Source organism: Mizuhopecten yessoensis, unplaced genomic scaffold (genome assembly GCF_002113885.1).
Source record: "Mizuhopecten yessoensis strain PY_sf001 unplaced genomic scaffold, ASM211388v2 scaffold716357, whole genome shotgun sequence".
Classification (NCBI taxonomy): Eukaryota; Metazoa; Mollusca; class Bivalvia; order Pectinida; family Pectinidae; genus Mizuhopecten; species Mizuhopecten yessoensis.
Window position 1 is genome coordinate 1148947 of NW_018480076.1, and position 24122 is coordinate 1173068.

The 24122-nt window shown below is 35.1% G+C and overlaps 2 protein-coding genes across 5 annotated transcripts in view; one reads left to right on the top strand and one right to left on the bottom strand.

Moving 5' to 3' along the window:
• The window catches only part of LOC110443686 (ribosome biogenesis protein BRX1 homolog), a 31492-nt gene that overhangs the window by 5631 nt on the left and 1739 nt on the right, over positions 1-24122 (bottom strand). Inside the window, exons 1-3 of one of the 3 annotated variants that reach the window (XM_021488061.1) lie at positions 15318-15406; positions 2092-2203; positions 743-786 (exon numbers count right to left, since the gene is read on the bottom strand). In XM_021488061.1, the coding sequence (XP_021343736.1) occupies positions 743-786; positions 2092-2203; positions 15318-15344 (183 nt within the window). In that variant the 5' untranslated portion in view covers positions 15345-15406. Of the gene's footprint in view, positions 1-742; positions 787-2091; positions 2204-5283; positions 5437-15317; positions 15407-24122 lie in introns of those variants that run through there. The other 2 variants (XM_021488060.1, XM_021488062.1) reach the window with 2 other exon arrangements.
• Positions 5591-23456, top strand: LOC110443685 (polyadenylate-binding protein-interacting protein 1-like). Of its 2 annotated transcripts, XM_021488058.1 has the most exons (11): positions 5591-6018; positions 8613-8731; positions 11081-11173; positions 12064-12297; positions 13182-13294; positions 13557-13665; positions 15357-15482; positions 17428-17543; positions 17882-18008; positions 18757-19049; positions 20389-23456. In XM_021488058.1, the coding sequence occupies exons 1-11, from the start codon at positions 5889-5891 to the stop codon at positions 20477-20479; spliced, it is 1551 nt and encodes a 516-aa protein (XP_021343733.1). In that variant the 5' UTR covers positions 5591-5888; the 3' UTR covers positions 20480-23456. The 2 variants fall into 2 exon arrangements, with proteins under 2 accessions (XP_021343733.1, XP_021343734.1); XM_021488059.1 differs by lacking the exon at positions 11081-11173 and having other exon boundaries at positions 5592-6018.

The following is a 24122-nucleotide window of genomic DNA, read 5'->3' on the forward strand; positions in this document are numbered from 1 at the left end:
CAAAGTGAAATTTTACTAAACCATTGCTAAATCGTAACAGAAATATCTCCAAAACAAAGCAAAGCTAACACAAACCCTGAACAAGTTTTGCAATTGCCAATACATGTATGTTACAATATTTGACTATCAATGTATACTGCAATATGATTTTACAATGGCAATATATCAGAGGAGATTTTTACACTAAATATGTGGTAGTTTAGGTACAGATATGAAATTGAATTAATGTTATCTAAATGAAGTTTGTTTGGTGTGATAACTTCCAATATTATATAAAAGTTTGTTTTTTTAATTTACCAATGAAACTTACTGAGCTGATGCTAACCTTTCGTTTATTCTATGGAAAACAGAATTTCTAGGAATATATTGTGAAATATTGGAATATATTTTTTGATGCGGTAACTGCTCTCAAGAGCTAATGTTGCATACTAAGATGTTTGCGACTTTAAATAAAGCTTCTTGTATCTTGTAATATGTGTGATGTTGAGACTTTCATCAATAGTTTTCACCCTCGTGTCTTTCAAAACAAAACTACCTTAATTACAAGAGTTGAATTTGCCCTCCCGTAATAAACTAGAGACTTTCATTTAGTCACTGCAAGTATCTTGCTTACGAAATCTTGACCCGGTGTTAAATTGTCAAATTTTACAGTACATCCTTGATAATCTTTTATTTAGTCTTGTAGATTGTCGAGTTATTCTAAATATACAGACTCACAATTAACAAATAAACCTTCACTTACCTCATTTATAACATACAGCTGATCTTTTTTGGCCATTTTAGACTCTAAAACAGAATTTTTCGATATGATATTAATACTCTGAAAAGACAATTGCTCACTTCTACCTTCAGCCCCCTGGCTAGTTAATATTTAGGCACATTTTTTATCTTGATTTTTCAACAATATAACATTGCTTGACAACATTTCATTTTTTTTTCAATGGGGGGGGGGGGGGGGGGGGGAGATCTGCAAGGCGATCTGCAAGCCAAAATCTAACTATAACAGTAAGCCAAAGGCCCCCACTCCTATATAAACCAGAACTGTAAGCTAAAGGCTGAGTAAGGTAAAGCATTGCAAAGCAATCCATAGTCTCCCACCAGTAATGATTTCTTTATTTACTGAGCTGTACACTTATTTAAGTACATAGGTAACTGACATACTCTCTGTACTCCCTCCCAATGGCAAAAACTTACTTGCAAACCAAATCGTGTTAATAGCCCAGATGAACAAGTTTTGCTGTAATCGTCCTAGTAGTTAAGGAAGAATTATCAAAACAAGGATTTTTAATATAGGGCCATAACTCCTTAAAAATGAGTTGAAATGAAAAAAAATACTACCCTGATGCACGACATCAGGGGGTAATTACAATATCTGAAAACTTTCATTGAAATCAGACCAGTAGTTTTGGAGACAGAAAAAGTTTTTTTTTCAACAAAGAACCACAACTCCTTTTAAAAGGTCAAAATAAAAAAGTACTACTTGGATGCACAACATCAGGGGGCAGTTACCATATCTGTAAACTTTGAAATTGGCCGAGAAGATAAGGGAAGTTGTCAGGACAGGGGTTTTTCAACAAAGGGTCATAACTCCATAAAAAAGGGTTGGTAGTTATTGTATGTGGAAAGTTTCGTTGAAATTGGTCCATTACTTTAGAAGGAGTTGTCCAGACAAACTTTTTCTAGGGACAGAGAGACAGATGGACAGATATGCTGATTCCAGTATAACCCCCCTAACTTTGTTGCGGGGGGTATAACAAGAGACTTAAAGGACCCGTATTGCTCACATGGATATTTACTTGTAAGCAATGATGACAATTCAGGCTCAAGTGCTCCAAATCACATTTTTTTTCCATTGGAGTACTCAATCCTTCTTTCAAAATGCTGGGTTGAAAACTATAACCTTTTTTTAACTGAGTATTTCATAAAAGCTTATGTTGAATTATGTATAATAAACATACATACTTTCATAGATTGTGTTATATTTATGCTGGATCATATAAATCATTGCTCTAATGTTGTAAATTTATAGTAACACAACATCATGCAACCATCAAATGTTAGATAATAGGATCTAGACTGAAAATTACATACCTTGTTTGCTGTGGGGCATTAAGGCTCGCAAATCATTCATCAGGTACCGAGCCCTGTATGATATTCCTCTGGAACTAAACACCAATACTCGCTCTCTGTTTGTCCACTTTGGCTAAAACAAAATATATTACACATGTTACATTTATGAAGCTGGGTTGTTTAAGTTTTCTCTCACTTTGTAATTATTTAGTTTTCTTTCTTGTGTATGGTGAGAGCCTCTGAGGTTATGTATACTGGGTTTTTTCTTCACTATTTTGGGAATTGGGCATGTGCGTTTGGAATTGGGAAAATTGTACTGCAGTCATTAAAGGGGCTGGTTGGGGAAAAAATTACAAAATAAATGAGACTAAATGCATTCTCTGGCCTTCCAAAAGTTATACCACGGCAATATGATGGTCGAGTTCTGCTTCAAATGTCCAGTTTTGACCACTGAAATCTCGGGGAAGCCCCGCATAAATTTAGCGCAGGTCTATTTATATATGTCACGTGGATGTTTCGAAAGTGAGGCAGTGAAGATAACAACAATAGCACGACGTCATGTGCCATGTCAGACTCAACTAACGGACAAGACAGCAATACTATACGTAAATAATTGTTTTCAAAGGTCATGTATGATGCATGTATAGTATTCCTACCTATATGTTGTAGTTATATATAACGGTATTGATACCTCGTGCTTGTAATGACTTTTGCATGCATCTTTTTCTTTCGCCGCAATGTTTACATTTGGCCTTGTTGATGACGCGTGTGCGGTAAAATTACATCACTGATCTGGGTCAATTGAGAGTTTTGGACTGTCAGGTGACGATTTAGGATTTCTTTAATATAATTATAATTTTTACTCTTACGGAGTGAATTTCAGCAAAATTTGAATTGGTGTATTTCATAAGAAGGTATTTTAAACATGTGTATGCCATTTTAGCAAATATGACATTTTTTCCCCGATCAGCCCCTTTAATCTTAATTAAGAATTTTCAGAAATACTGTTTTATGTTGTGATTAGCCCCCAGGCCCCCTGTGATCATAAAATGATCTTAATGTCGAATGAGTGTATTGATAAACAGAAATAGGAAGTACGTCCCTTGTTGAAAATCCAATGAAGGGAGACAGTATCACAATTTCTGCATATTCTAATGAGTCTAGAGTTGTGATGAATATTGTATGTTTATTATTGACAGAACATTTCTCTCAATATTAAAGTATCTCAAAGCAATCCAGGCATTAACTCAGTATTTTTTTTATCAATGAGTCACATGTGTCCATTTTCTGTACTTCAGGAACCGGCTACCTATTTCACTACTGTGAAGTTTTTCAAGAAAGATAACTCTTACAAGCAATTACTATGTGTATATAGTTTTATTATAAAATGTCAATTTTTAATCGTTTATACAATTTATTTTACACAATTTCAGCATTTATTAAATTGTTATACATTAATGCAATACTAATCTATGGCAGTATCTTTTCATAGCGAAGAAGCTGATACTGATTAAAATGGAATTGATACACAAAGAAAAAAAAAATCAGACATTGCCTATGCCAACTATGTCTCTGACATGTTGGAAAGTTGTAAATAGATATTCTTGATTTGAAACAGACATATGCAGAAAATTTAAAATATGACTTTATAATATACTTCATTTAGTCTGATATATATTAGCAAGATGGGCTGAAGGACTCTCCGACTGATAGAGGGTATGATATAAAAAAAAAATCACATGATAGCATAAGTAATAATTCTCTATGAGTAGTATTTCAAGCTAGCGCTGGGGAAAAAAAGAGACGAGAGGACATTTTCCAAGATGGAGTACATGCCTGATGAGCTGTACATGTGTCAGGTTCTGTCAAGTGGAGTAATAGTATGTATTTATATTGGTTATGAGATGGAGATCAATTTTTTTTCCATGTAAACAGCTAGGGATTAAGTCAAAGGGAAAAGGCTCCTAGCAGCATGATTGTGATCATCTCTTATGCCCAGCAATATGGATACTATAGTCATGGTATGAGAATCTTTACTCAGAGAGTGAGTCCCTAGGGTCAGGTGGGACCCAAGGGCTAATCTGTGTATGAATGCATGCCTTCTGTCTATGGTTCATGGTTTATGGTGGTCGACGTCTTCGTAAGCATAATACATTGCTTCTGTTGACGCTTCTCATAGTTGTTCACATATTTACAGGTTGCGCAGAGGATGCGTATACAACTTATATTACATATTAGTAGCACGATGGTAAAAACTTGATTGGGTGATTGACCCAATGCTTATTGAGTCTAGACTCAAAAGCATTTAAGGTTGGGGAATCTACCTCAGTTGTAGAGAGTTGATTCCAAATATTTACAATTTTATTTTTAAAAAGATGTCCCCTAATGTTTATGTATGTCTGTATCTGGGTATACAGCGCAGGGTCCCTCAGGACATGTATCGCATTGGGGGAGGAGTGCTATGTAGTCTAGTAGTTCTGAAGGGTGAGGGTTCCTTTAAAACTCTCCACTGTGGTACTATGAGTGGAGATGTCGGTCAGATGGTTCCAGTCAATAGTAGTCTTATTGAAGAAAGAGTTTTTAAATTGTTCTGTTTTACAATTCTAAAATCCTGCGGACGAATTTTACGTTTATTTCCGGCAACTGGTGTTAGGAACTCATGCGAGGGTAAGGTTGGCACCACACCCTCAACCACTTTATAGAACATGACCAGGCGAAGCATACAACGTCATTAAGCTAGTGGGGACAGGCCTGCGTCTCTTAACATTTTGGTCGCACATCCTTCCTCTCTTGAACGAAAGTCCCCGGAGATGAACCTGTGCATTGTGAGGATCTCAATAAAATTTTGGAGCCTATGTAATGATTCTGGTCATTTTTAGTGAAGTATCATTAGCACACCTGGTCCAAAGGACCAGTGATCATGAGCTTAGTTTGTGGCACTTCGTTGGTTTTCCCGTCCATTTCTTTAATATGCTAGTCCAGAACGGCTGAAAATTGGTTGACTTTGACTTAATCTGTGGGCAAAATGTAAAATCAGAAACACAAAGGACACAAGAAGCAATGACTTTATGGAAGTAACGTTTATTACCATGCCGAAACATCTTGGTACGAAACGACCAAGTATTGTAACGTCGGTTTCCCTGGATCTATCAATTTGTATTTACCAAGTCCCTGCTGATTATTACACCTATTGTGTACGGTCATCATTATTACCTGTTTCTTTGGCGGCTCATCTGATGAAATTACAGGAGGAAGCACTACCGTTTCTTCGACAACTTTACGTTTACCATCACGCACGTGTGTAGACTCGATAACACGTTTTCGCTTCGCCATCTTTGTTTTGCAACATGATTAGACGCGGAGCTAAGTTTTAATTTAACTTAGAGAATAAAAAATATCTTATAAATAATAATTTACGAATTATTGAACAAATTCTTAAACCACACCCAAATATTTTAATAAATTTTTAGCTCCATCTATTTTATCTTGTAAATAGCTGTGATAGCCTAGCTTTTAATAATAATATTATGTAGCTATATTATTGAAATTGATAACAAGGAATACACTTTATATAAATAGATTAAGGATGATAGTAAACCATTGTTTTTACGAACTATTTTTTATTATTGATAAAATGTTATGATAAATTTTTGAGTGCATCACGTTACCATCCTGCTCGGCAAAAGACGCATTTTGAGTGAATCTTTCGTACGGTATTTTCGTGTCAACGCTGAATAATAGGTTATGTGATGAAAGTTCAGCTTATTGGTAGGGACCATTATTGATATTTAATCGTTACTACTGTTAAAATTTCCAAGATGTCACAACATGGAAGTAAAAATCCACCATCTGGTAATTCTCAAAATGTGACTCTCTCTCAAGATGGCAGACCGGGACTCAGAAGACCAATGCCAGATACACAACAGAGGTTGCTGAATGGGAGTCCTGGTATTGAATTTAATACAACTTCATCTGATTTCCATATTATTCCAAACATTTAACACGTGGATAGGGATTCTGATATTTATGAACTAGGTGTTACAGGAAGTTTATATAAAATTATATTTATGAACACAGCACATGTCGGACCACGTTGAATGAGTAATGATCCGAAAAAAGTTTAAGTTCTTTTATTACTTCATTCTGAATCGAAACTAAAACATATATACAGAACTACAATACAAGGACAACATATACATAGACAAAAGTTACACAATGATCATGAGTGATCATGCATGAACACTAATCAGAACAGGTCCAGTACACTCTGCCGATTGAGCTATATAGCTATAAAGACCTATATAGCTATATACACCTATAAATTATAGCTGTATTGAGCTATATTTTCTCAGATTTCAAATTTCATTAAATTAAAGCAAAGTCGCATAAAACATTAAGGTTAATGGTAATGTTGACTACAGAAAGTATACAGTTAGATGTTTATTTTCATTTTTCATAAATGTAAAATTTCCGATTTCTTTACATCATTTTTTTTTAAAAAGAATACTTATATTTAATGTCTTTTGTTATCAACCTAATGATACAATCTTCTTTTAAATGCGACTTTGTTCCGTTTTCCTTAAAAAAGAAAATCACTTGAAAATAGCTCAAAAGACCTATTTCAGATCGGTCAATAGAGCTATTATAGGTCTTTACAGCTATATAGCTCAATCGGCAGAGTGTACTGGACCTGCAGAAAAAGGGTTTATTTAGATTCCTGTTTTCTGCCTGACAAGTATTGACATAGGTTTCTAATTCCTATAAAACAGGATCTATTATTTACAATCAAGTTGTTGGATAAAGTTAAACATATGTGTATGATTTATTTTACATCATATCACTTGACAAGTTTCAATCTTTCATCAGTATAACAAATTAGAACATCTACGGATATTTCAACATCTTGTTTCTTCCAGATCCACATTAATTAAAGTTCAGATATTAAATATAATCTCTATTTATTATTCCAGTTTTTTTATGCTGCTCAGTACCCCAAATTTTCTAGTTCGGGCTCACTTGATCCCAATGAACAAGTGATGGTAAAAATCACCACTTAAACATATAACATGAATAAAGATTGTAGAATGATTTCATTTTTTTTTCAACAGAACCGTTCAAGATCGAAATGAGATTAGCTGGGAAATGCCCTTTGCCCATTTGTTAAATAACGTGCTAGATTGTGCCATCGGTAGAGATGTCTTATTTCATTGGCCATTGGACTGTTTTGAATTTTAAAGCGAGTTGGATTTGGTAGCAGTTTGGGATTCAAAATGGTGCCATGCTACAATCATTTGTGTTTGCTCACTGCTAGTGGAAGTAGCCTATTTTTAGTTGTGTAAAATCAGACCAGGCAAATTAAGTAACCAAAACAAAAAGACAAAATGTTGCTACTTTCTTATTTATTCACTGGTTCTTCAAACCCTGTTTTATTTTCACTTAAATGATATTTACCAAAATATCATGTCACCTAAATATTTCCATAATAAAAATAATTGGTACAGCACATGGTCTATACCCAGTAGGTATTACAAGGTCAGACCATCAAATAATCGGATCTTGATTAGGCAGCCAGTTATAATTAGTCATTCAATTCTTCAAGTGTTTTTAGCTATCATTTTCTCATCAATGTTGAATAGTGTTAACCAGGATCTCTGGTTTCATAATATATCTACATTTTGATGCAAGTCTATATAGCTTGCAATCCTGATTTAGACTGGCATACCAGAAAAAGATCAAAGCCACTAGGGTTATAAATATTTACCAACTGGCAGTTACAAAGAATTAGAATAATCATTTGTTTATACAATGTATTGTTGTCAAGTTGGATTAGCAAAATTTATACAAAAGAATGATCAGGATTCAATTCATGCTTATCATACTATAGCTCGTAAGGACCAGGATGCATGCGCGCATTTACCTTTGGTCTTGTAGCATCTCTAGACTGCATTGATCCCAGGTGACCAAGAACCAGGATCATGAAGGGATTTTAAGTCAAAAACCGTAGCCAACCACAAATAACGTCATGAAAAATGATGTCATGCTTGAACGGATTGGCTAAACAAAAACTGAAATCTAAAACTGTTTCACTGGGCCAGGTAGCTCAGATGCTTTGTTTATGTCTGGAATTCGGATAGTTCTACTATATAAAAACTGTTATACAAATAGCTTATTAGATATCATGGAGTAAACCCTAGTTACTTATGATTCTTGCCTTCGGATCAACAAAAATGATTAATATATGAAAGGAAACCTCTATTTAATCATGACAATGCAGTGATGCACGGAGAACTCCTGATGGGTTATAATTAACTGTTATTTATTACAAATAGACATATTACATGTATGATAAACAATCTGCATAGTTGCAGATAAGGAAACTCATAAATAAATTAGTAAATTGCAGAACTAAATCTGTGTATTTATTACAATCTTTTGGTCTGTGATTAATTAGATGGCAGGGAAATAAATTCTTTTGGAAACTCTGTGATGACAAAAAAACTCTCAATGACAGCTGTTACACATATTTCAATGTTCTATTTCAGGAACTGGTAACCAACAAGTCAGCCCGAAGAAACAGACTGTACAGCTTTCTGTGAATGCTCCAGAGTTTGTACCGAAGTTCTCTATCCCACCGCCAAATGTTGCATTGCCACAACCCCAGGTATATATATTTTATATGTATTTTTGCATGCTTCTGCTGAAAAACTACAGTCGAACCTCGTTATCTTGAAGTCGACAGGGTCGTGAAAAAACTTCGAGTTATCTGAGTATTCAGGTTCATAAATTTGGTATGAACTTTGTTGTTTGCACATGGCACTAGCAGTTGTTGATTTTATTAATAGCCAATGGTTGTTATCAATCGATGAATGATACATGTAATCAATATAACAAATACATATATGTTATTTTACAATAAACAAGCTTACAAAAATAGAGTAAGTTATTTCCCAAACACGTACTTTGGTTTAGCGCGATCAAAACAGTTGGACCACATTGTGAATTCGTTATTAAATATGGACGGTCCTAGTTATTAAATTGTTGTTCTGTCGAGTCTAGATCTTGGCAAAGTTTTTCCAGGTCTTCATTTGTATTTGCAAGTCCTTCAAGTTTTACTTCTGAAGTGTTACATTTAAAAATTGAACTATCCCGCTGTCTCCTACCTCGTACTATACAATGCGGAAATGAAAGTGCACAAGTCTAAAACAAATCACTATATTAGAGAGTAGGCGTAGTTGATTCTGTAAATGAAAACACACACAAACGATTATATCGTACATGTAACACATTGATTTTTAAAGCCAAATGCGACACCTGGCACCTCCTCAACTCAATGTAATCAACAGCAATTATCATATTGTTCTTAAGTCTCTCGATCGACTTTCAAAGCCATACTAGCTCCTGTAAAAACATGAACCTGTAAAGCTGTCATAGGTTGTGATTTTAACTGTGGAACTCTTTTATTCATGACCATGTGTGCTTTGTGACCGATTTTCCGGTTTGCACAATCGCCTGTTTGGGTGTACATACATAATACTGTTGATTTACATTGATGAAGTTTGTTTTTTATTATGAACAACATGGTTTTGACAGTCCGCACACTTTACAGTCTGATGCTTTATCGTTAATTCTTTTTAACGATTTCATGCTAGTCTACTCACGAAAGTTGTTCATAAACACGGAATGGTGAAATGCCGTAGCTTTGTGTTTTATTTGTATCAAAGAATTAATAAGTGACAAAATGAAATTTGAACACTATGAAGTAGACGATGTTTTGATGTTGGATTCATGCTGTCGAAACCAATATCTTACTTCGAGGTATCCAAGTTTTTCGACTTTTCAGGGTTCGAATTATCAGAGTTTTATTTACTAAGATAAAGAAGAGGTTTGGCCGGGACCGAAGAAATACTTCAATATAAACTGGGTCTTCGAGTTAAAAGAGTTCCAGATAACGAGGTTCGACTGTAGTACATATGTCATGTTTACTAGTGATGGGCAATCGGTTTAAAATCATAATCGATAATAAGTGTGTAATCGGAAGTAGTAAACCGATGAATGATCGATTGCATAATCAGTTCATAATTTAATGGGACTGAATCGAACACCCAAATAAAGTGAGAACACTACCATAAATAACATCAACAGAGTTATTAACTATACTCTAGGTGTCATTCTTTTATAATGAATGGATTGCAAGCAGTTTTTATGTAGTTTTATCAATCATATAGTAAAAATCTTAAGAAAGTATAACTTCAATACATTTTTTACATTGAAAACATTTAACATGTTGATTTTAATGAAGAACCGATGATATCGATAATGGAATTTGTAATCGATAATTGGAAAGGACAAACTGGTCAATTTTCGATTATAATCAAAACTCACTCAGCCCATCACTATTGTCTACAAAGGTAAAATTATTACTAGGGTTTTAATACCAAGTGATATGTGTATTCATTTTATGATGTCCATCATTGTGTATACCATGAAACTTTAGTGGTTTGACTATATTCACCGTTATAGAGAACAGTGAGTAAATATATTTCATACTTGGGAATAGTTCATGTCATAAAATTTAAGGTGTTTGTTCTGTTAGAGAACAGTGCAACTTTTAATGAATTCATTATTAACATTTTCAAAAATCTTCGACTCTTTCCATCACTTTAGTGCCAGTTCTATATTTCTACAACAAGGGTGCTGGTCTTGTTGAAGTTAGATTTGTGTCAGTAGTGAGCACATCATTTTCCTTTATATATATACTGAAAGAAAACCATTTCCAATTTCAATGGTTCAGAATACAATTGCAGTAAGTGTATTTTTATATTTCCTTTCAGCTTATTACACTTCAAAAATGTTTTGTCAAAACTTGTATAGAAATTCATTAGGGATTTACTGGTTAATAAACATGAAAAACTCATTTTTTGTTCATTCATCAGTCAGTTTGTATTTTTTACCACTGATCATAAAAAGTCGATCTCATTCCAAACACTACTCAATGGTATTGTTTTTTCAGGCGGGTCAAGGGGATGGTTTAATGAAGCCTAATCTGTCCGTCACAGCAGCAGAATTTGTTCCCAGAGGTCAACCAGCTTACACACATGTGCAGGTAGTGTCTTGTCTGTGGCACTTACTTGACCACATGTGGTACAACGAGTTCTTCATCTGGTCACCATGGCACAAATTTGTCTGCAGTTTGAATTGCTTGGATTGGAAAATCCTGCTGTGTCGCAAACAGTTCTTCAAATTCATATTTAGCTGTTATATAAGGTCATGCATTTGCAGCAATTTTGTTTAAATTACACATAATCGGTCAGTATACATATGCTTGTTAGAGTCAAGTATATCCTTTATTGACTATTTCTGTGTAATCAAAAACAAATATGTTTACAGAATAGAGTCTTGTTTAGATGTATGTTAAGTTTACTTTTATTTCTGGGTATCAATATAATTTGACATCAAAAAAGCATTATTCAAAAATTATTAAACAAGCAAATTAATAAGCTTATCACCCCCACACCCCCTCAAAAGAAAGTGAGAAAAAAAATTGCCACACACACACAAAAATTGTGTAAAATACATTAAGTCATATTTCTCAAAACTTGGGCTAAATAGTTGATTCATGTTTCAAGCCAAACCTTTTGCACTTGTTATAACAAAGAATATTTTAGTTTTTCAATATAACAAAGAATATTTTAGTTTTTCAATATTCATGTTATATCTAGACAGCCCTAATTGGCTTCGTACAGCATTTTCATTTTTCCAATTTAAAAAAAAACACTTGACAAATATTGACCAGATATATACTTCATTTAGTATTTCAGCAATCAGACTTGTGGTAGAGCTATGATGGATGAAATAGAATAATGGTTTTCCAGAAATCATAGATATTGTGAACACACTTTATGGAGGAAGTTAGAATAATAATTAAGTAAAATATTATTTTGAACAACTATCTCATTGTCCTATATTAACATGAAGTTTTAATTTATTACACAGAACAACTTGTTTGAGGACTTCCAAAGACTTGTGAGCATCACCCCATCACATGTTAGTGCGCCAGCATCGAAGCCTTCATCAGATAAAGTCATCAATGGTTTAAAGTCCATGCTGTTCAACATGACCATCCAGCCTGGAAACATAGAGGAATATCTCAGCTCCATAGTCAATATCATGAAGAACGTCACAGATGAGACTGTAGTCCGTGAAGTCATAGAAATTCTTTTTGAGCAGGTTAGACTTTGAAGAGACATTGCTGTTTACTTTCAATACACATTGTTAATTCTTATACCACTTAGCTGTGCTAGCTGTCATTTAGGTTGTCATTGAGCTGAATACCTTAATTCCAATCCACTAATGATGAAAGATGGGCCTGGAAGCCAAGACAGAATAATATATTGATCACTTAACTATGCCAAGCAAAGGTGTTCTGTATTGGCAGAATAAAGCATAATACAACGCCATGGCAATCTGTTTGATAATAATTGAAGGAAGTTATGCACATGTTAATAACCACTGAACTACTATGCAAAAGTTGTTTCCATACTTAATAAAGTGGCACATCGTTCTACTACAACCTTGTACCTAATTTCACAGGATGACACCCATTTGTTATGAAGGACCCTAAAACAGGTCAAGGTCATAATTAAATTCAAATTTACATGTGAGTTATGTACTTCTTTGATTTTTATACTCATAGATTTGTCATCAGGCTTACTGAATTTCTAAAAATACTCAATTTTTACAGGATGGCATGCATAGTTTTTAGCACACCTGGCCCAAAGGGCAACTTTCAAACAACAATATCTTAAGAACCGTTTAAAAGATGTTAATATGTCTGGTGTTCTAGTTGCCAAATTTGGTCAAAAGTTACCTATATGTCAGTTAAATGCAACAAAAGAAACAGGTGATTGATACAGGCCCTCTTGGCCTCTTGTTAGTAATACAGGGGAAAAGGAGTCCTAATAACGAAATGCAGATTGCACACTATCCATGTATGTGAAACACAAGTCAAGTAGAACAATCATCTCCATTCTACCATATTCACATACGCGTTATTGCTGTTTAATTATTCCCGGTCGATTATATAAAAATGTCATTTTGTTTGCTCATTTCAGTGTGTAACAGAACCAAATTTTCGCTATACTGGAGCAAGAGTCTGCAAGCACATGGCTAAAGAACTGAAACATGTTAGGGTGTTTGCTAATTTTAGGAACTTATTCCTCACCAGGTAAGTGTTGTATTGCATGAATCTAAAGACTAAATCTCTCAAAAAAAATTCTGAAGAGTTACAGTTTAGAAATATAGCAACATTTCTGAAATACATTTCTGAGTTTTGATGACATTGTCTGATACGCTGATGTTAGATTATAAAAATAAACTAATAACTTGAAATTGGTAAAGTGCTGAATGGTTCTTTCTTGTATTGTAATGTGGATGATTTTGTTAATAATTAATGTGGTGGTGGTGGGGGGGGNCATCTATTTTGCCAGATGTAAAGAAGATTATCTAAAGAAGGATGACTGGGCAATGAGTGCTGAAACCATCCCTAGGTTGTGTGGATTCACAATGTTTATTGGAGAGCTGTTTCTTAATCTGGAGGTTTGCTTCTCAATAGCTTACAACCACTTGCTTGTTTTTCTTAGTGTTAAATAGTAAATTTAAATTCATCATTCCATGCTTAAGTGGTCCACGAAAAAGCCTTCCAGTGCTCGTCTAAGCCAGGATATATAGTTACAATATGCTTGTCTGGTCTATGACGAAGTTGGGCCATGTTTGTCTAGAGCATAGAAAAAGCTATGTTGATGAACTATACTGTAGAAATAATAATAGAAATATCCTCATTTGGTAATATCTAAAAGGAACAAATATTATTGAAACAAATTCAATTATTGAGTGATTGATTTTGTTTGATATTTAGTTTGAATACAAACTATGGTTATTGCACACGTATGTGCATACGTTGACGTATGCCGAAATATTATTGCATTTGCAATTGACAACAAAAAAGGATCTACAAATATACATTTGCTTACAATATCTACATAAGCATACTCTTTCATACACACTAATAACTCTCATACAGTTCTTATTATAATTATATATATCTGATATACTATACCTACAATATTATATATGATACACACTTAATCCTACAGTATCTATATATTACAAGCTAAATCCTACAGTCTCTGTAGCTTGTCAAACGGTGAACGAGTTACAAAGTTCCATGTACACAATCTCCCTCAATCCGATGACACAGTGCAGCACAATGCATATGGTCTCCACACCACAATGAGATGTTCCGTATCCGGCTGATGACGTATAGCTGAGCTGTATCTCAGTTGCTGTAGTCCCCGGTCGGAATAACCAATGTCCTCATATGTCACTACCGGGTCACCAAACCGCAGTATGCGTAATCAACTCCCGGCTTACAATAGAGTGATAAGTCTCTACCAACAGGTATTATATATATACCCTCTCAGGATAATCCTATCCCCTAAACATGAGAGTCAAGACACGACACTGGTGTCTCATGGAATCCGTAGATTATCAAGTGGAGTCGCTCTGTCGGCCATACTGGGCTTCCATACTTTCACCTCTAGGACAAACTGAGAGTTTGTACTGGTTTACAAATATATAAATAATAATAACTAAGCTAGTCTACACTATCATAAGTTATATCTATAATATACACTTGCAATTAAATAGAATATTACAGATGATATATCACACAGCAATAACACGTACGTATGTCAACACACCGCTCACGTTCATACAAGTACCTATGCACTAATTATGACAATTACATTGTTGTTATCATAACCTAACCACTAAATAAACATTGTAGCACACAAACACACTGACCACCGTACACGTATATCTCGCACCTGTTTACTATAGTTATAGAAATACTATTAATTATACCACTAAACATTCACAGAATCAACAAACTTACACACAAGATACATACATATTTATCAGCTACTTAATAATGACTTACTGTGAGCTGCATTTCACGCTATTTCCATTTTTTCCTTTGCCCACGAGATTCAAATACTTTCCTATTAGAGTTCCTACAAACTATACTTACCATACCTTAAATGTCGACATGTGACACCAACTAGAGGAGTAAACATACATAATTATTGATAAAGTTTTAATTAAATAAATAGTGGGTGTGATTAAATAGTAGGCTCCTTTACAACAAATGGTACCAACACTTTATAAGTCCACAGACAGTAGCAACTCACCACAATCCAAACCGACAACCTCAACATTTTCTTTTACAGGTTGATAATCCAGATGGCACCTCAGAGAAGATTGGTGTATTGAGATTTGTTCTGCGTGATCTTCTGTTAGCCCTCTTATCAAATCCAAATGACACAACAGTCAAGTCTGTAACACAGCTCTTAAAGGTAATTCAGAAATTATATTATCTATGTATGCTGCAAATCAACTTATCATATACTACTCACATTTTGCTAAGGATCACCTATATTTTGGAGAGAAAAAAATCAAAATGTTGGAAAGGATATTATATTTTTCTTCCGTACTGTTTTGGGCGAATTTGTTAGCTTTCCAAATTATCCTGTGTGGGTGTGTTCAGTCAACCATAAAAGCGTGTGCAAGCTTGTTGAAATTGTTAAGGAAATCAATTGATGAATATTTTTTGTGTGTTTTTGTTTCAATATGGCACATAGACGAACCAGACAACGGTTAAATGAAGGTAAAATGAATAGGGGCATCAGAATGCTGCAAGCAAGCATGTCTCAACGTCTGGTTGCAGCAGACTTAAGGGAGTCTCAAAGTGTGGTGGCAAGAATGTGAAATCGTTTCCAAATTAACGGAAATCCTCCCAGACGTCATGCTGGAGGTCGTTCTAGGGCTACAACGCAGCGCCAAGACCGATTTTTGCCGTTTTCAGACTGCCACAGCTTTACAAAATGACCTCCTAAATGCTTCTGGTACCCGGTCAGCCACTCAGACAGTTAGGAACCGTCTTCATGATGCTGGTTTAAGGTCACGTAGACCAGCAATACGAGTTCCCTTAACTGCCCGCTATGTTAGGGACCAATTAGATTGGGCCCAAGCTCACAGCACTTGGACCCTTCAGGAATGGGAACCGGTTCTTTTTACTTACTAGTCCAGATTCTGTCTCGACTTCACCGACAGGGGCGTTAGAGTATGGAGACAACCTGGGGAGAGATTCCAGGCAGGTAACGTTGTGGAACATGACCAATATGGCGGAGGTTCAGTGATGGTGTGGGGAGGCATAAGCCTTTGTGGGAAAACTGAACTCCATGTCTACCATAATGGTACCGTTCGGCCAAGATGGACTGCGATGATATCCTTGATGCCTATGTCAGACCCTACGCTATCGCTATCGGCCCTGACTTCATCCTTATGGACGATAATGCTAGGCCACAGAGCAAGGGTGACTGAGCAGTATCTACAGCTAGAGGCGTCGCGATTCACTTGTACCACGATTATTTATGTTTGGATTGATTCACGATATATTTTTTCCCGATTTGCGATGCGTCACGATCTGAATATTAGTGTATGCTGCTTCAGCCGAAACGTCTGTGAAACGTGCAATTTCATTGTCTGATCTCCAAACACTCAACCAATCTGCTGCAAGGATGAAATTTTCACAAAGAACCAATCTGCTGCAAGGATGAAATTTTCACAAAGCATTCATACCATCAAAATTTGATGCTCTGGCAAGCTTCAAATCAAAAGTGTGGAAACACTGCGGGTTTCCGTGTATCGACGGCTTAAATATCTCATTTTGTTAATATTTTAAAATAAAGGTGTATGGAATCCAAATAATCGAATCGTGGGTAAAGTGTATCGTGACAGCTCTATCTACAGCCAACGAATGGATTGGCCAGCCCGCTCGCCGGATCTAAATACCATCGAGCATGTGTGGGACATGCTGCAGACAGCTTAATGTCGCAGACGTTGTGAAGCTGTAATTGATGGTCATGGGCGTCACACTCGATACTAAAACAGTTTCTGTTCATTTAGGATGAGTTTTGTTCAATTGAAGTTTTGTAGTGAATACCTCGTTGTTATCAATTTTAAGGTTAACCCTTTTCCTGTGGCTTATTTTCCAACTGTAATTACGATTTTTTGAATTTTTGCATGCTGATGAATTAAAAGAACAATAATATTTTAAAAAATAATCTCAGTATAAACCAAATGAAATATTTATTTTCACATATGCCCAAAATTAACAGTGATCCTTAGCAAAATGTGAGTAGTATATATACATTTTATATGCTCAACCATTTTAATAATATATAAATTTGAAACAATTTCTGTGAAACTAAGTCGGAAATAACTTGTTTCTACTTTTAGCTAACTGGTTCAACAATAGAAGATACTGCTCATTTAAATGACAAACCGGAGGAGAGAGATTATAGCAAGGTCTTTCTACACTTACAAGAGTTAAACATGTCCCGAGATCTTAATCAGTAAGTATATTTATGTGTGAATTTTTTCCGTCTGCATGTATTTCAAATATTTGAAGTATCAAAACTAAACAATAACCGCACTTGAAAGATACCTTGACTGTCTTTGTAATGTGACCATCTCTGAATCTCATCAATATAAATGTTATAAATAAAACTAAACTAAAATCTCTGAAATGAAAGTGGTTATAAAATGTGTATGTGCAATAACATGTTGACCTTAAAGTTTCCGAAATGTACTTTCAGTAACATTTTGGCTTTACTCTAGAATTATAGAGCCAATAAGAAATGCGTAAAAAATTATAGTTGATTCTAATAAATGCTTTAATAATTATTTTCAGAACTTCACATCTGTTGATTAAGTCAGTTTTAAATCTTAAAGAAAATAATTGGGGGAGGGAGTCAACCTCTTCCAGCTCCTCCCAGCCTGACAGCCATTCTCAGTCATACAACCAGGGCTTTGCCACGGTAAGATTGGCATTAAGTCATCAATACCAACATTTAACATGTATGTTAATTAATGACCCCTCTGCCATGTTATTCAGTGAATTTAAAATATATTTTGCATATGAGTTTGTGTAAAATGTCCTAATGTGACATCTTAAATTGATTATATAATGACATCACTCGCAGACTTCTAAATCATATTATTACATCACAAAGGAGCCAATAGATAAAAAGGGAAAATGGCAAAATTAACATGTCTTCTCTTTAAATACAACATTCAGAAGAAGAAAAGTTGATACAGATGTAATGCGATACAACTGTATCCATTTCATATAAGACTTCTAAAACTTGTCACCAAATTTTCTTTTTAGCTTTAACAGAGGCACCCTCAAATGAAAACTTTGAAATACATTGATAATATAGCATGAAAACATAAATTCTATATGTATAAAGTCATGGAAGAAAATTATATTTAAGATATTTTACTTACGTATATTTATTGAAGAATTATTTATTTCAGATATAAAATTTACAAATAAATACATGTTCTGTATACATGATTATATTCACAGCAATTTTATTCAACACAGCAATTAATAAAATTATTTAAAGAATCTTACTATCATCCCTTTGGAACAAAATAAATGAGAGGACATTGGGTTTTGGACAAGCCAGGTAATCCTTGTCTTACATTATACACTATAATCAGTTAGCATGTAGAGGAGGAGTAAGAGTGTTGACTAAAACTTTTAAATTGTTTTATGAACAGAATGAACCAGTATTCTATAACCAGCAAGGGCAGACAATAACACGTGAAGAGGCAGGTTACTATGACGACTACACAGACTACATGCTGGAACAGGAAGCAGAAGCTTATGCCTACATGCAGGCTGGAGACACTGGATATCAGGGCAATTATCAGGGCAACATAAACAATTATAACCCCAACCACGGTCGAAGTCATAATGGAAACAACTACCATCAACAAAATCCATCAGACTACCAGGCATGGTCATCAAATCCCGATGATCTAGCATATGAAGAAGACTATAGATATACAAAGTGAGTGTGATGTGTCAAAAGATGTTAAAATCCACTAATTGACTAAAACCAGCTAGGGCAGGCAATAACGCATGAAGAGACCTGTTTTTCTAGAGATGTCTAGACAAAACACAATCATGTACCAGAATTTGTCCAAAGATCTGCCCCCACCCTTGATAACATATTCCCAGTGCCATAGCTTGGAAACATTTTCAGTTTCCACTGTATACACATTTACAATTGCTGGACCTAAAGAGACGAATGCAGTCATGCAACCATGATTACTGTAGGGGTTGTGCAATCCCCTTGGGACTTGGTCTTTGTGTCATAACTTTGGAAACAGTTGAGATCCCAACCCTATAACCATGTATGAACATGCAGTTGCTGGGCATGAAGAAATGTGTGCACACATTCATGTCAAAAAGATGAGCTTAGGGGTCTGGCCCTGCCACTTCATGGTCAGTCCAAGGGTCATAACACGGAAACGATTGAGATCCTTTCCATAATTACACATATAGACAGATCTTAACCAAATTTTCAATTAATTAACCTTAATCGTTGGGGCTTAAGTATCAGACAATATAAGGCTGCTTTTAGACTAGACCATAAAGTGGGTATATTGTATGTTTAAGTATTTTAAAAAGCTATTCCCGCAGTTAAATAAAATTTAATACAAGGCAACCTAGTGACCATATAATCTAATGTTAAAGGAATGATGTTGTCCTACTGGATGCTGAGAAACAGACAAAATTTGAAAATATTTGCAATGTCACATTTAATGAAAATAATTTGCCATGACGGCTTAAAGATTCAGATGTGCGACACACAACCTCTTCGTTAGTTGTAACATCTATGTGATCTATATATGTAACAAGATCAATTTTAAATCAGATTAACTCTACAGGGAAAATCTCTGGGCTACAAAAATTTGAAGTAATTATAAGAATAATTTGAGGTTCTTATATACCACTTTATCACAATCTAGTTCATAGGTCGTCTCAAAGCTGTTCACAAAATATTATCCGTGGTTATTGGGCCTTTGCAACCACCTAATATCCTTCTCAACTTCCTGGGGAATATACAGCCGGTGCTGCCAGCTATCATTCTACAATTCTAGCACTGCCTTACCACATACTCATTTACAGCTGAGTAGACTGGAACAAGCGGAGTAAAGTATCTTGCTCAAAGATACGACACAGTGCTGGGCTCGTGACTCGAACCTGCAACCCTCCTGTCATAAGCCCGGCGTCCTACCACTAGACTACAATGCTTCCAGTAGTATAAAGTCTAAACATTTTTTTTAGAATAATGTTGATGCCTCTTTGCTTTTCATTATTACATGTTGTGTTTTCATCTTCAGCGTGGCAAACTATGAGGAAAATTACATGGATGATGAGATGGAGGCAGCTTATGAGGAGTTCTTGCGTGGCCAGAATCAAGGTCACCGATGACATCCCAAGGACATTTCTATTTAATTATAATAGGAACAATACAATGGTACTGTGTGATAGTCGGACATCATTTTTGTAAAGAGCAGCAGTTCATTCTTGTAAAGAGCAGCAGTGTTGTGATAGAATCCAAGCATGGGTCAGAACAGGACATAACACATTGGAGCAGATCATTTCACGGTTGAATGACTCTGCACTCGATTTCAAAGAAACATATTTGAGCATGGGAAAGAAAGACTTCATTATAAGATTTAGATTTACACTCAAAAAAAAAATATGTGTATACTTTTTGTGTTGTGACTACAATAGAATGAGCAAGTAATTATAACTTCGGAAGAATCATTGAACAGTATCTGTCCTGTATCAGTTTTTATAATGGCAGCAATTTCAGTTAACAAGGTATATAAGGGGGCCATACTTCCTGATGTCAGGATCCAGTAAATACAAATTGGTTGGATGAAAAATGACTTCCCATCAATAATATTGGATATTCTTTAAAGTGGTCAGTAAATTGTTAACCAATGTGCCAACTTATTCTGTAAAGTGATAGAAAAGTTTGTACATTTTCTTTGAAAAGAAAAGATAAACATGTACTTCGTTTTTTGTGGTTCAATTCAGAATAATTACTGGAGCAGTTGACATGTATTATCTGGGACTTTTTGCTATTATTGTGTCGGACTGTCACACAAAGCACATTTGTGAATATTTATACAATTGGTAAACTGAACCATTTAATATCCTCATATATATGTCTGATACATTTGATAATTATTCATACTTTCCAGATTGAATGTTATTCAAAAATTTATACAATTTGATGAATATTCAATCATTTGTCCGTCAGACTAAATGGATACAGCATGATGGAATGGATGTTATGTCAATTAAAAAAAAAAAGAGAGTCGGGGGAAAAATGGTGTGAAAGGGAGAAAAATGACTTCCATTTGATCCTGTTGCTAAAAACTGATACTTAAAACTATTTTTGTATAATTTGTGTCTGACATGTAACAATACCTGCTATGTGCATATTGCTTATTTGGTTACTATGTAAACTGTAAATGAATGCCCTGAGTTGACTGAAACCAGAACAAGATAGGGTTATTACAATCCTGTTACCTCAAAACAGGTCATCCCTTAGCACTGCTAAAAATAATAACAGAATTTCCATGAAGTCCATGACTCATATTTTTTCACCAATCAGAGAGGCAAGTTGTCGACGGCCAGGTTCCGTCTGTTTTTTAAGATGATAAGGTACACTGAAACATTTCACTAACGAGAAAAATCTGAATTTCTGAAGGGTTAACAGAACTGAATCAAGCTTTTGTAACATACTCTAATGATAAAAATGAAATAAAAAGGAAACCAAATCGGCTTTTAGAGTAAACTGCACATGATTGTGACGTGTCATACAGCTTCAGCATTGTTGACTGTTTTAAGTTAAAAGAAGGATTTGGCAACCCTTAAGTTTTGATATTCCTCGAGTGGGAAGCTGAGGGAAATATCACTTTTCTTGACTAGACAAGTCCTTCTTTTAATCCAAAACAATCGACAATTGTATCGTGGTGTATTGTAACAATGAATTGTAGTGTACTGTAACAGTGTACCCTAGTTTATTGGAATGATAAATTGAAGTGTTCTACAACCTAGAACTATACTGCTGATATATACACCGTATAACAGTGTACTGTCGTGTTGAACTTCAGTTTATTGGTGTACAGTAATGGTTTGCTGTAGTGTAATAAAGTGCATCCTTAATACTCCAGGGGTAACATTCACTTTCACTATCTGCAACCCTGGAATATGTCAAAGCAAAATTGAAGGCAGCCAGCTAGCTACTAGATTGGTCTTCGGTATAAAAAAACAACACCTGACCAATGGCTAGGCTGATTCTAGCCCAAGTTTCCTCTGGCCCCGACACCAGACTTGGACATTTGGTCTGGTTTGACATCTATCAGTCAAAATGACTTGCTCTGGTATCGGGTCTGTAGGAAACTCCGGCTAGGCTGATACCTTGGCCTTTGAAGTATACGGAGGAGTGACTCCCGACTTTAAAGGCAGACGATTTGACCATTATGTGACCGAGAGATTCTTTTGATGTACGTCAAATGATCAAACTAATAAGTAGTCTTCTTGTCTCATCCAAAATGTGGTGCACATTGAGCCTCCTTTTTTGTCATGACATATTCCAAGGGTGCAGTAAGCGAAGGTGAGCGTAATCCCCGGAGTATCGAGGATAACTAATAATAGATAGAAGTAGACTGTTACATTGCACTGTTAATTAAAGTTACATGTAAAATGTAGTGAACTGTAAAATTGAACTTCAGTGTAATGATGAAGTATTATTGTTACGGTGAACTAGAGTTACTGTTATGGTGAACTACAGTGTATTATTGTGCAATCTGTTAAAAAATGGACATTATATATGCATTCAAATTTTTCTAATTCTTTCTATTATTGCATTTAGGAGAGCATGAATCCCCCGGAATCTCAGAGATGTGTTTTGATTATGGCTACCGTTTTTGATTATACAATAGCAGATATGTCAATAGTGCCAGTAGTTGATGCGTTAAAATTGTGAATATGGTTAACACGTTTAAAAGTGTTGAGAGATGTAAACATCTCTTAGCATTTGAAAGAAAAACATATTTACAATATGCAGCATTGAAAATATTAGTGCTAAAACAAAATCCCTGTTTCAATTAAGTTAAAAATTGCAGTACTTGTGTTTGTAAATACTGTACATGTTTTGTTGCATTATGCAGAAACACTAGTACAGAATCAGATAGGCCATCAACATAAAATATTTATAATTTATTGCTCATGTCCGCAATCATTCTCTTGTAAAAACACATACTTTTTCTCCAATTTTGTCCAAGTGCTAGCAATCAGTGCATTTAAATAAAAGATGCTCACATCCTTTAAAATGTGTGTGTAAGGAACATGACATTAAAAAAAATAATAAAATTTCCTATTAAATGAGTTCATGGTGTATTTTGCTCATCTTTCATACATGTAATATTTACCACTGGTACCCTCTTTCACCTGTTTAAGGTGAGGCTACGAATAAGTTCCCTTTTTAGCTCATCTGGTGAGCTTCTGCCAAGGCACAGCATCCGTCGCCTGTTTTGTCAACTTTTTTTTTTAAATGCTACTAGTCCTGAACGGCCGAGTGGATTTTGACTTAATTTGGTCTGGAGTATCTTTGAGCAGAGGGGATTCAATTTGGTGTAGACACCTTGTGGCAAGAGGGACAGGGCCCCATAGGGGAATTTAAGGTAAATCTTTAAAACCATTCTTCTGTCCAAATGGAGGGAATTTAACAAAACTTTGACTAGAATTTTTCTGAGCAAAGGGGACTTAATTTTGTACAAAGAATGGGGGCAGAAGGGCCCAATAAAGGGGAACATGGGTATAAATGTTTAAAATCCTTCTTCTGTATGAATGGAGGGATTTTGACTGTAATTGGTATAGAGCATCCTTGGGCAAAGGGGTCTCAAAATTTCGTAAATGAATAATGTGGTCGCCATGGGGGGGGGGGGGGGGGGAAGAAAGAATACAATTCTTTTGTATTTCTTTTGTATTTGTGGCAAAATTTTAACCAAATAAGGTATAGAGCATCCTTGGGCAAAACGGACTCAATTTTGTA

Bases quoted from the DNA above. Each gene is read 5' to 3' on its own strand.
- LOC110443685 (XM_021488058.1), top strand. From the start codon at position 5,889: ATGTCACAACATGGAAGTAAAAATCCACCATCTGGTAATTCTCAAAAT. The intron at 13,295-13,556 runs GTAAGTGTTGTA...CTATTTTGCCAG, and splicing joins AGGAACTTATTCCTCACCAG to ATGTAAAGAAGATTATCTAA. The intron at 18,009-18,756 runs GTAAGATTGGCA...TTTTATGAACAG, and splicing joins ACAACCAGGGCTTTGCCACG to AATGAACCAGTATTCTATAA.